The sequence below is a fragment of the Durotheca rogersii genome, assembly GCF_024521655.1.
Source record: "Durotheca rogersii strain YMJ 92031201 chromosome Unknown GGS23scaffold_1, whole genome shotgun sequence".
Lineage (NCBI taxonomy): Eukaryota > Fungi > Ascomycota > Sordariomycetes > Xylariales > Xylariaceae > Durotheca > Durotheca rogersii.
Genome location: NW_026251232.1, coordinates 1,335,625 through 1,348,227, shown reverse-complemented (window position 1 = coordinate 1,348,227; position 12,603 = coordinate 1,335,625). Strand labels below are relative to the sequence as shown.

At 59.1% G+C, this 12,603-nt stretch overlaps 5 protein-coding genes across 5 annotated transcripts; 2 read left to right on the top strand and 3 right to left on the bottom strand.

Moving 5' to 3' along the window:
- Positions 1-220: 220 nt before the first annotated feature.
- GGS23DRAFT_591994 (uncharacterized protein) lies at positions 221-793 on the top strand (the record flags this gene model as incomplete). The annotated part of the gene is made up of 1 exon (XM_051517816.1): positions 221-793. The coding sequence occupies one exon, from the start codon at positions 221-223 to the stop codon at positions 791-793; it is 573 nt and encodes a 190-aa protein (XP_051376913.1).
- Positions 794-1,482: 689 nt separating this feature from the next.
- GGS23DRAFT_591993 (uncharacterized protein) lies at positions 1,483-1,809 on the bottom strand (the record flags this gene model as incomplete). Its single annotated transcript, XM_051517815.1, has 2 exons — positions 1,483-1,572; positions 1,624-1,809. The coding sequence occupies 2 exons, from the start codon at positions 1,807-1,809 to the stop codon at positions 1,483-1,485; spliced, it is 276 nt and encodes a 91-aa protein (XP_051376912.1).
- A 703-nt stretch (positions 1,810-2,512) lies between these two features.
- On the bottom strand, positions 2,513-4,708 carry GGS23DRAFT_544505 (uncharacterized protein). Its single transcript, XM_051514907.1, has one exon. It carries the CDS (start codon positions 4,068-4,070, stop codon positions 2,724-2,726), a length of 1,347 nt encoding a protein of 448 aa, XP_051376911.1. The 5' UTR covers positions 4,071-4,708; the 3' UTR covers positions 2,513-2,723.
- A 1,604-nt stretch (positions 4,709-6,312) lies between these two features.
- On the top strand, positions 6,313-9,403 carry GGS23DRAFT_591991 (uncharacterized protein; the record flags this gene model as incomplete). The annotated part of the gene is made up of 4 exons (XM_051517814.1): positions 6,313-6,622; positions 6,735-7,961; positions 8,016-8,063; positions 8,112-9,403. 4 exons carry the CDS (start codon positions 6,313-6,315, stop codon positions 9,401-9,403), a joined length of 2,877 nt encoding a protein of 958 aa, XP_051376910.1.
- A 717-nt stretch (positions 9,404-10,120) lies between these two features.
- On the bottom strand, positions 10,121-11,885 carry GGS23DRAFT_591990 (subtilisin-like protein; the record flags this gene model as incomplete). The annotated part of the gene is made up of 4 exons (XM_051517813.1): positions 10,121-10,584; positions 10,683-10,788; positions 10,915-11,349; positions 11,562-11,885. The coding sequence occupies 4 exons, from the start codon at positions 11,883-11,885 to the stop codon at positions 10,121-10,123; spliced, it is 1,329 nt and encodes a 442-aa protein (XP_051376909.1).
- Positions 11,886-12,603: the final 718 nt, after the last annotated feature.

Here is a 12,603-nt window from a genome sequence, read left to right as displayed (position 1 = left end):
ACAGTGCGGAAAATGGCAAGGCCTAATATTACTCCCATCTCACAACGACCTGTGACTAGCAACATTATCAACGCTCTCGTTCGCACCGCTATATAACTAGCTTCCATTCCGATTCTCGTAGATAGACTATTTAGCCGTGTGTTCGGACATAGAATGTAACGCGCCTCGCAACCATCACGAACACTCAACTTAAGAGACATTCGGGTTACTACTCACTCCAATGCAGCGCCTTCACAGGACCAACGACATGCTGAACTGGGACCAAAGGGAATTCTTGCGCGTACATTTTCCCACCGTCAACATCAACCACTGGAAAGTCCGCCTGGTCTCCGAGTCAGCCGGAATGAGGGATTCAGTTGTCACCACCTACGCTACGGTGCCAGGAAAGTACGTATGCTTCTCCATCCACACCGAAGACCTCGTGGAGAGAGTGAAGGCCCGCGATATACTGAAGGTCAACTACGTGGCCGATCAATGGGACCTCAGAACGCTGGCTCTCGTCATATACTACAAAATCCAGAATCAAGACGTGCGTAATGCCATGGTCAACGCCTACAACGCTAGGACTAAGGAAAAGGGCTGGGGCCGGTGGCTAGAAATTACTCCTAGCGATACCGAGTGGGGGGAAGCCAGTAGGAATAACCCCTTCGTATTGGGTTTGCAGAAGTTGATTGCAGAGAATCCCGGCCTCATGCGTGGTGCCTCGGTTGGCAGCATCCAGTTCATCATTCTCCATAATATGGTTGATCCAAGGGCGGTCCTGCTGCATCTCAAAATCAGGATAACTCGCTGAGAGCGCCCCTACATGTTCTCAGAACCTATCTTATTAGCTACGATAGACCTTGATAGGAATACAATTAGTTTAATACCAGACGACGTGGAAAGCGGCTCACTAGAGAAGCCAACAACTTCGCGATCTTCTTAAAATGCAATCGGGAGAGTAACGAGGCAGAGGAGATCTGGGTTTCAGTTCTATACTGGGTAGATATCTAGGTTTACACGGGAGCATCCGAGAACAAGGTAGGTATATCAGGGTAATACAAGGCTAATAGGAGTGATCTATTCCCTCAAGGAAGCGGCCGCTCTTCTGGAGGATCTCCGCGCTCGTCACCGAGCTACAAACAGCAGAGCGAATCGACAGCCTATGGCAGCCGCAGAGAACGTGGCTTTAGTCCGGGTTATGGGAGCCATCCCCACGAAGAAAACACCAGGGGGCAGGCCAAGGAAGTAGGAAAAGGGGGGGGAAGGGGGTTCTAGCTTAGGTTCCTACGTAACACATGGTACATATTTACGTACTGTCTTCGGGCACATGGGAGAAAGCAAAGAACAACGTGGGAAGTGCGCCGCGCTCCCGAACCAACCCATCCCGACTATCCCTCCCTCCCCCCTATTCCCCGCCATCAAAGAGCTTCTGTACGCCTCCAACTCCCCGCGACCCCAAATCCCCGAGGATCGGCAGCACCGCGCACGCGGCGCGCGCCGCTAGGGAAGCGCCGTGTCGTTGCCGACGGCGGTGACGTGTATGGTGAAAGACGGGCCTGTATGCGTCGAGGCGCGGTGCGCGGACTCGGTCTAGTAGTCGAACACAGCGTCGCCGCTCGTAGTCGCCCCCCTGCCATTCACCACCGCCGCCGACGAGGACGACTCGGACGACTCCCAGCAACCCGGCGCCGTGGTCGCGGATGCGCTCGGCGCGTCCACCCAGACCGTCGTCTCGACCGTCGACGTCACCGTCACGGCTGCCACTTTGGGTCGTGCGCCGAACCCCAGCCCCGCCAGAAGCAGCAGGGCTATCACGAGGCTAGACATCTTGTCTCTGTCGGAATGTCTTCGGAGAGGTGTTGTGTCGAATGTTGAGTGGCGTGTTCTTGGTTGTGGATTTCGTTTCGTTGCCAGGGACGGCGGATAGGGCTCTGGGTCCGGGGCTAGGAGAGGTCTGTTTTATACGCCGGTGAAAAAAAAGTCTCCCAGTCAGACTTCTAAAGGAGAGTGATTCGAGACGTGACGTATGAATGCTACGACGTGGTGTAGTGATTTGGGGGTGTCAGGGTTACGTATTACTCACTCCGCCGCGTTGCAGTGTCGAGGGGTGTTGGTATACGTCGTCATCAGAGTAGATTGATTGCACCTATTGGTATGTCTTTCTTGAAACATCTCCCGTTTAAGCTAACTACCCTACGTCTCCGTCGTGGTCGTGGTCGTCGTCGTGGTCGTCGTCGTCGTGTGGCCGAAGCACTCTAGTTAAATAGGGTACATGGACTGCGTATAGGGTAACAGCGTCCGCTACGGAAACTAACCTACTTAACGTCGGCAAGACTTTATTCTTTACCTAGTTATAGAGAGATAAGTTGGCCTGAACTTGGGAGAGGAGCTCTGGGGATATTTGCGAAGGCCAAATGGGTGTTTGGGTCAGTTGGTAGCAATAACTTGCTCATTTCCCCTCTCGCATCGGTTCCGAGTATATAGCAACGGCTGCTCATGATTACCATCATGACAATGTAATATCAAGACGGTGTTGGAACCTTCAGAACATACTGGATTCATATTTACGGTATATTTATTCGTTGGGACCGCTGATACACAGGTATATACACACACACCCCCTCCGATCCCAACGTTTTCAAATGCCCACGGACGACCGGCTGAACGCCAGCGTAGTTGAACTTCCCTTGACAATGGAAACACACGTGATTAAAGGGCCAATTATGGCGGAGAAAGCCTAATCAATCCATATTACGTACCCGTGGCTCTGACAACAATCCCGGGAGCGGGGGTATATTGAAAATATTCAGATTCAAGTCCTCGCAGATCCGTGTCAGAAAGCGTTCGACCCAGGATACCTCGGTGGTGTCCCCGGCCTCTTTAAGGCGGTCAACTGTGTCGAGCGCGAGGCAGACGAGACGACGACGGGCCTGCTTCGGCAAATTTGCTGTCGCAATCTCATCGTCGAAGCTCATATTAGCGTTGGCGTGCATATATTCGACGGCGGCGGAGTGGCTGGGATGGAGAGGGTGGTGGAGTTGGAGATGGGCCATGTCGAGCGGGACGCCAAAGGGCCGGCCGATGTCGACGAACGCGTCAAAAAGCGGCGCGGACGGCTTCGGCCGGTCCCAGGCGTCGACGGTCGAAGCCCACGAGAGGAAAGCCCACGGCCTGCGCAAGCTAACCATCCCCTGTTTGTTCTCTGGGAAGTGCAATACCTTGGTCGCCCGCGCCATGGCCGAGTACGAGGCGTCGAGGCTGATCCTGGGGATCTGACCCCCGAGGCGAGGCTCGCTTGTCTGCAGCATCAAGGCATATAGCAGAAAAGATAGGGCGCGTCCACTAGCGACCGTGTCGTCCCAAACGTCAACACGCGTAGCGCCGCGCGCGACCCACGCCCAGACAACCTCCTCGAGACCCTCGGCGTACATGAAAGGGACCAAGGTGCGGATCAGGGTAAAGTCGTAGATGAAATCCAAGTTGTGCTCCTGACCGGAAGCGCGCAGCCACTGGACGACGCGCAGCGCGGCCCCAGACGCGGCCATTCTCTGGCGGATATTCGAGTCGGGGGCGGTACCGGAGTCGGAGGCGGCTATGCGGGACCGTACCGCGGTAAGGAAGCCCGCGGCTCGGCGTGAGGTCATGAGACCTCGGGAAACGGCACGGTCGAAAACATCGAAGGGATCGGGAGTGGGGTCGGGAGTGGTGACGTGGGTGAGGGTAAAATTCTTTGTCGGCTTGTCATCGACGCGCTGATGAGCGAAAAGAGGATTGCACAAGATAGCGCGTAAGTGACGATCTGCAGGGTGTTGGGCGGTGGTGGATGCGGCGTTCTCTGCTAGCGACGACGGCGACGAGGGGAGGGTCTGTCGCCGTGGGCTGCCAGATGCGGAGCAGTTGTCTTGCGAGGGGACGGGCTCCTCGTCGTTACTGGGCCAGGGATGCTCCTTATCGAGATTCTTCCGAAAGGAGGCAGTGATGGCTTCGAGCAGCTGCTGGCCTTCGCGGCGGCTCAAGGGTAAAGGCTGGTGTAGCCCGGTGAATAGGCTCTTCCTGAGCAAGTGTCGCGAACTCGTCCCGGCCACCATCCTGCGTCTGCGGCTCCTGTAGATGGAGCGATGCGACGGCGACGCTGACGGTTGGGGCAACTCAAACTCTACATGTTATCTCGGCGGAGCCTACAGTCGAAAACGAGGCGTCGTCCCAGTAGTGATCAGGCCGTCTTTCTTCCATCAAGGTCTTCCAGAGAGGCAGGTTTAAGCCGGGATCTCCAGCAACGGTACCGACGTCGATACCAGAGGGTTAGGAGGGGTATGGCCAGTCGGGATTGGAATAATCTGGCGGGTGCGATCACAGGTTGACGGCCGTATCCGACTTTTCCCACGGTGGCGTGTTTGTAGTAGGTCAGCAGGTGTAGGGAAGTACCTAGGTACCTACAGTATGTTTTATTGAGGTACATTCCCCACATGCACATACCTACCTCCATTATTTTGTGACGACGAGGCATCTTAAGAGGCTACCTGTACTTAGGTACTCTTTCGCGGGAGGTACATCTCTACCAAGAGGAGGTAGCCACTTACCATTCACTCCTATTCCACCGAAGGCACCTAGGCCACATAGGAGGTACCTACCTACCTAGGTATGTAGGATCCAAGTCGAGACCAATATAGGTAGGTAGGAGGTACCTAACCTCGGGCGGGCGGTCACCCATCTGTCCGTGCCGTATGCATTTGAAGTTGGGAGTGTTGAACATGCGGGTTGATGTAGGTAGGAACTGCGCATGTTACCAGCTTCTGGCTGCCTAGACCTAACCTAGACCTGGCTGGATCTGACATCCGTAAAGTAGCTTGTATCTCCAAGCCTTTTCCGGTGCCTATCCTCTGAGTATGCGACGGATGCGTCGCCGAGTGTCCGGGGATAGAGGGCAGATCTACGACGGCTTGTCCGTAACCTGGGGGGAGGGATCTTAGATCTAGGTATCACGTGAGCACAATCTGGAGAATCCCAGACTGGTACATTGCTTTAGGTGCCTAGGTAGGTACCTAAAGTATACCTCAAATGTGTTGGGTTATGTAAGGTAGGAGGTAGGCACCTAACGCAAACGAGAAGGCGAGGTACGTAAAGGGGTCATACCACCCACCCCAGGTACGCGGCAAGACGACTATCAGATTCCAGACACGGTGGAACGTCCAATAAATAGTGCCATCCATAGTGTGATGGATAGTCGAGACGTGGTAATGAATGATCCGCGAATATCTTACAGCCACGACGCGGCAAGGGATCCAGTCTGCTCGGGCAAGGAGATGGCTAACGCAACGCGCACCAGGTACCTCTATATGTCGGCGCCTGCCAGAGGCCAACAGACTTAGGTTAGGTACCTAAAGGTAGGTGGTCGACTGTACCTTGTCAGGTCTGTGTCGTAAGTGGACCGCCCGGACCACATGATGCGTCAGGTACCTGACGGAAGGCTCCTAACTGGCTGGGAGAGCGTGTACCAGGCTTAGCCGCACTTCCCTGCCTTCTAGAGAGGTACCGCTGACTCACCCCTGTCGCTGGCCAGCCCGGCCGGCCGCTGGACCAATAAGAGGTTGGGGGCGCGATGTCGATTCGCATGAGGCTGCCCAGACGTGTGATACATAGTTGAGTACTAAGGTTGGGTCGTTTCGGGGTACCTCTAGGCCGCCAGCCGGAGCCAACTGGGACTGATCATGCCTCCTTAGGAAGTATCACAGCTCCAGCGCGTGCCATTCTAACCCTGGACTATCAGATAATCCCAGTGCCGAAAAGCCTTCGCTGGGCCGAAGCCAATCCATTTCTGCAGCAAGCTCTGGATCGCCTTCACACGCACACATTCACTCACACACACACACACACACCACCTCTCCCTCTCTCGCCCTCGCTCTCGCTCTGACCTCTCCCACACACCCTCATCCCACACTCTTCCCACGCACGTCTCTGCATCAGCATAAAAAAAAATACCCGTCCTTCCTCCCGACCACCCTCCCGTCGCACCCAGAGGCTTCTCCCTAGCATCTGCCCCCTCCGGTTGCCATTGTCCAGGCACAATTGGCCAATTCGCCCATCATCGCGTTGTCAACACGCCAGAGACGTTGCCAGCCTTCCCTGCGTCAAATCGCATCGAGTACCGCACGCGCCCCCCCCGGCTTACCATCATCCCTCCCTTCCTCGCTCCCAACCAACCTTTCCATCCTACCTCGACCTCGCCTACCACTCCGGTTTCCATCGCCGATTTGACAGCTAGCATCGACGTGCCCTTCCAAGGAGGGGAATATCTATCCGTTTCTCGCCCTGCCTCATCCCGTCTCCGAAATGGCTGAGGTTCAGGCTCGTTCTCAGGCCCCGTCCTCTCGCGGCAGAGGCGGTGGCCGGGGGGGTAGAGCCGGGTTTGGTGGCCGCGGTGCTGCGAACAGACGAACTAACGGCGACAAGCCCTCAGCCGCAGACTCACCCTCCCTCGACGACGACGACGACGGCGATGTAAGCCAGCTAAAAAAACAGTACGGCGCTAAACTGGACACTATCAAGGAACTTTTCCCGGCTTGGTCCAACGCCGACATCCTCTATGCCCTGCAGGAAACCGATGGTGACGTTGCGGTTACCGCCACGCGGATTGCTGAAGGTAGGCAATGATAACCTTGGAGCTTCACCCGCTCCCTCAAACTCGGCATCGCCTTCGTAGCCGCCTCGTGCCTGCTCTTCGTTTCGTTTTGCTCACATGACACTTTATGTAGGTACCATCTCGCAATGGGGTGAAGTGCCAAAGCAGAAGAGGACCACCGCTCGCCCCAAGCCCAAGGAACCGTCCGCACCAGCTCTTGATACAATTGGCAGCGGTAGGCCTGCCCGCGGCGGTCGCTCCGATGGCCTGCGAGGCGCGCGTGCTCGTGGGACCGAGAGAGGCCGCGGAGGTGGCAGGGGACGGGCAGCGATCCACTCTTCTACTAATGGTCACCGGTCCAAGGATAACCAACCGCTCTCGGTCCCCACCGAGGAGTCGTCAGGCTGGGGAAATGCCATCTCGAGTGATGAGCAGCCGACGGCGGCGGATTCCCACGTTGATACAACCGCGGAGACCACGACGACCTCTACCCCTGCTGCGACCGCCGCGACCGCCATAACTACCACGACTGCCACAACTGCTGCGAGTACTGACGCTGCGCCTGTTAAATCCCATGTCATCCCCCAGGGCACGCAGAAAACTTGGGCCAGCATGCTACGACAATCCACCGCGCCGAAGCCTGCACCGAAACCCAAGGATGTCCCTGCTCCCAAACCCGCCGAAGTTCTCGAGCCCCTCCCGCCCGCTGAGCCTGCTCCAGAGCCCGAACCGGAACCCGTAGTCGAGGAAGCGCCCAAAGAAGTCGTCGAACCACCCGCCCCCGTTGAACCGCCCCAGGTAGCTGAACCCGAAGTCACGCTGCCCCCTCCCGAAGACGACCTGACGCGAGTAAACCTGGAACAACTGCCCGACGAATCGAAGCCACCCGCCACGGTTACTGCTGCCAGCACAGCTGCAGATTCGTGGGATCCTCGGCAGCCTCAGCCAAGCGCGACCGCCACCCCGCTCTCAGCCTCGCAGGCTCAACGCCAATCAGCACGACCAACTCCTACTAGTGGTTTCGCGACGACCGCGCTCAAGGCGACCGAACGTCCTGTTACCCGCGTGCCAAGCCACCAGAGACGTATTCTCGAACAGGAGGAGCCGGTCCGTATGCCTGGTAATCGAGAAGTCGACCGTACGGCTGTACAATTTGGCGCGTTTAACCTGAACGGGGTCGAGGACGATATCGACGGCGACCGTGAAGATCCTGAGACCAGGACTCAACCACCACCTGAGTCCCCCGTGGCCGTCCCCCGCGCTTCGTTACCCCCGGTGTCTCAACCCGCCGCCGTTCCCGACACCTTCTCGACAGCACCAAAACCCGCCGCTACGTTACCGTCGGCACCCGCTGCAGCTGGTACCATACCCTTTGACCCTTCTCGTCAGACGAAACGAACTAACCATCCCTTAGCGACAGTTGTAGCTCCACCCACCGGTCCTGCGGCTACCACGGCTCAGCGTATGTTGCAATACCCCCAAATTAGTCTCCCCACTAATATATATCTAGCCCCTCAAGCACCCTCAAGCAACCCACAGTTTGGGCGGTACGGTCAGACGAACGCGCAGGAGCCAGCTGGTTTCTCTCAAAAGCCGTACGATACCTTCGGCCAGCAGACTGCCACTACCACGGTCGGTCTAGACAGCTTCTCCGCTCCCACCACACAAGCACCGGGACCTCAAGCCAGCGGCACCTTCAGCTCGGCGCCCGAATACCAATCGTACTATAACACTGCCGACCCGCAGAGCCGAACTTCGTATGGGAGCTACTACGGCCAGCAGTACGGACAGCATGGCGGCCAGAGTCACCATGAGCCCTCGAACCCCCCGAACCGCGGGTTTAGTGGCTACAATGCTAATCAGACTGACAACCTCAGTCAGTATCCGCAGAGTGGCGCCCAGCCAACCCGGTACGGGGCTGCCGCATCTGCCGATTCTCACAACAGCGGACACAATACTCCGAATCCGATCGGCCAGGGAGGCCAGCAGACCTCCGGCCAAACCAACCAACCTCAGTCCAATCTGCATCAACCGCACGCCAACCAATACCCCTACCAGCACCCGTATTACTCTAGCCCGTACTACGCTCAGTACGTGAGCCAGTACGGCGGCGGTTACGGACAGGGTGGCTACGCCGGGGCCCCGTATGCGAAGGGTGGGCTTTACGGACAGCCTCACCAATACGGGATGTCGCCCCAGGGCCCATACGACCACGGGTCGTCTCCCGCAACCAGCGGGTTTGGCCAGTCTACCCTCGCGGGACGTGACAGCGGCTTGAACTCCAGCATCGACAATTACGGCCGTGCAGGCTCAACGCAGTCCGGAGCTCCCAGCGGCCTCGGCGCTAGCGGATTCGGAGGCGTGCATGACACGTTTGGGCGCGGCTCCGGTTACCCATCTCAGGCCGGTCAATCCTTCAACGCCCCGAACGCCCCTACGTCTAACGCCGGCTCGGGGAACGACGACCTAAAGCCGTACGGCGACGCTAAAGCCGCCGCCGGCCCTAGCCCTTCTCTCGGCGCGGCAGCACGGCCAGGATCGGCGACTAACACAGCTCCTGCTGGATCTGGTCTTCCGCCTTCTCAGTCGGCCCAAGGCATGGGCGCGTATGCCGCGTATCCCAGCCACTTGACCCACGGCCTTCACGGTAACCAGTCTGGAGGTAGCGGCTACGGTGTTGGCGGTACAGCCGGACAAGGTCACGGCAATACCCCGTATGGCGGTTACGGGGGTAACCAAGGCTTCGGGAATTACTATGGTGGCCGACAACAGCAAGGTGGTTGGGGCGGCAACTACCATTAACCATCACGCATTTTCGCAATCGCAGACGTACGTGGGAATGGATGAAGGCGCGTAGGATGATACACCCGGCTCCCATAATTCTTCGACAGCACCAACGACGCCGCCTCTGTTCCACAGTCAGTTTACAACTCAACTTTCTCTACTCTTAATGAAGCCTCGGGGGTACCATCTTACTCTCTTTTTGATTGGCAGGGAATGGCATGGTATAGGCCAGAAAAGTTCTTGCTACGAGGTACGGGAGAGGGCGACTTGCATGTACGATTGTTTTCCTTAACGGGTTCCACCTCTGGCACCACGGCTACGGTGCGTACGTACACTAGGAATAGGATGATACCGAAAAGTTCTATCATCGGCGATGCGGGAACCTGTGGCTATCCTCGTGTTTGATCTAGAGTGATATATGATAGCAGTTTCACTCGCGAAATCTTTGTGCACTCGTGCCTAAACAAATTGAATGATGGCCCGTCTCTTCAACTGGGTACTGTAGGTTCCGTCAAGTATGTCAAGAACAGTCTAGGCATACCTGAGACTTGGACAAATGCTGGAAGAGACGCGGATGATACCACGGAGATACTTTAAGCCTAAGCGCGCTACCTATACAATAGAGGTTTCTGCAATATGTGAAACGTGTCGCGGCCGAGTCCTTGACACCACAAGACCCATTGGGCAAATATTTATGTACACCCATACTATATATTATATATGTACACATACATATCACGCAATCCCGTTATAAGCCAACAGGTTGGGGCTCCCGTCGCCGGGGTTGGTGACGACGCCAGGGATGGCGAGGTCGAGGATGCGGGCGATCGTGTCGGCGGGGGTGGCGGGGAGGAGGATGGGGGTGTCGTCGGGGCGGAGGGCCTTGAGGTAGAGGGCGAGGCCGGCGACGTGGGGGGAGGCCATGGAGGTCCCGGAGTTGACGGACTCGACGCCGTCGGTGGCCCAGAGGGAGGCGACGTTGACGCCGGGGGCGAAGACGTCGACGCAGGGGCCGAAGTTGCTCCAGCTGGGGCGCGAGCGGTCCCAGGCGACGGCGCCGACGGTGAGGGCGGACGCGGCGGACGCGGGCGACCGCGTGCAGGCCGAGGCGCCGTCGTTGCCCGCGCTGACGACGGACAGGATCCCGAGCGCGCTCGCCGCGTCGACGGCGCTGTCGAGCGCGGCCGTGTTGGGGAAGGCTGGCGCGAGGGGTAAGGAACGAACGGATTTAGGTAACGGGACGGGACGGGGGAGAGGAGACGGGAGGAAGGGGGGGGGGGGGGGGGGGACGACGTACCCAAGCTCATGTTGATGACGGACTTGGCGGCGCGCCCCGGCGTGCCCGTCGCGTTGGCGACGACCCAGTTGATGCCGTCGATGACGTGGGAGACGGTGGAGTAGCCCTGCGAATTTGGGATGCGCCCGGGTCAGCTCCAGCCCCAGCGTCGGGAAGGCAAGGCACGACAGATAGTTGGCAGGCAGACGGGGGGCGAGGGGGGGCAAAGAGGAAGAAGAAGGAAAAGCCTCACGATGCTCCGAACGATCTTGACGTCGACGATGGTGGCCTTCTTGGCGACGCCGTAGGACTCGGCGGCGATGGTGCCAGCGACGTGGGTGCCGTGGCCGAAGTGGTCGTCGAAGGACTCGACGCCGTCCCAGGCGTTGTAGCCCTTGACGGCGCGGCCGCCGAGCTCGCCGTTGGTCGTGAGCACGCCCGAGTCGAGCACGTACGCCCACGTGCCCTCGCCCGCGCTGGCGTCGTACGTGTACGCGTGGCCCCGGGTCCCGCCGCTCGCGAGCGCCTCCCGCGACGACAGCATCGCGAGCCCCCACGGCGCGTCCGTCTGCGTTACCGTCGCCGCCCGCGCCGCCGCCGCTCGGCGCGACGACGAGCCGGCCGCCTGGTGAGCTGGCGGCGCCGCGCCCGCTATGTACGCGATCCGGTCCGGCTCCACGGCTTGGACCTAAGGCGAAAAGGGGGCGTTAGCGGCGATCGCTTTGCGTCCGAGTTGCTCATTTGCGCATTCATTTCCCCGATACCCGCCTCCCCGCGCCGCCCCCTTTTTTTTAAAGGGGTCGGCTTCTTTCTCTTCCTCCCCGAGACGTTCTCCCGCCACTACTACTACTACACTCGGGCTCGCATCTCAAGAAAAAGGAAGGACAGGCGCGAACTTACGTTTTCGTTCGCCTGGATGATGCGCAGGGTCTCGTCGTCGAACTCGCCGGCGTAGGCGTGGAAGTCGCCGATGCTGAAGGTCTTCTCGAGGCCGGCGGTGCTGCGGCGCGCGACGCTCCGCCGGTGCACGCCGCGCACCCAGGCCAGGTGGTCGGCGGCGGCGACGCCGGGCTTGAGGCTCACGATGTAGCGCTGCGGCACGGCGTCGCCGTCGCGGAGCGCCGCGAACAGGTCATCCGAGAGCGGTGCCGCGAGCGCCGGGAGCGCGAGCCCCAGGACGCCTGCAAGGACCACGGCGAACATCGACCGCTTTCGCTGCTGCATTTTTTTTCCTCGCTGTACGCGTCTGCGGCTTCGGGGGGGGGGGGGCAGGCTGGAGCGAGAGATAGGGGACAGGAGGGAGAGGCGGGGCGAGAAAGCGAGTAGTAGCGTCTCAGAACCGTACCCAGACACGCGACAGGCTCGCGATCCTCTTATATAGGCCTTGCTCGCGCGATGCTCGGGGACGGGGGTACGGGTACGGGCTAGAACAGAGACCCTGCCCAGAAGCAGAAGAAGAGGAAGTCGTCCCCGTACTCTGTCGTATTTATACCCGCGTGCGGGTGCGTGCTCCGTGCCATGGGCCCGGCGGAGCCTATGCTAATGACGGCAAAAGGTCCGCCGTCGCCTGCGCGGGGAGCTGTAACCAGGCGCGCGCGCGCGCGACCCACGAACCGGGCGTGCAGGGTGTCTGGAAATTGCCGTTCCATTGCCAAGCCGCGAACACAGATACGAGGGTATTCCCGCGCAGGGTGGAGATCGCGCGCGCATGTTGATAGCCCGGTCGCGCGTCGTTCGAACGTTCGAACCGCCGTGACGCGATGGGCCAGGGGCGGCGACGAATGCCGGCGAGTCCACGGGGCGGCGACATAGCAGGCGAGGGCTTCTCACCCTGCGGTCTTGGGACGTCTGGTCGCTCCGACCAGCGGGCTGCTTGGTAGGCTATTCGACGCGGGGGAAGAAGAGGGACGAGGCGACGTGCCATGTTGCTCGGGTTAAAGTC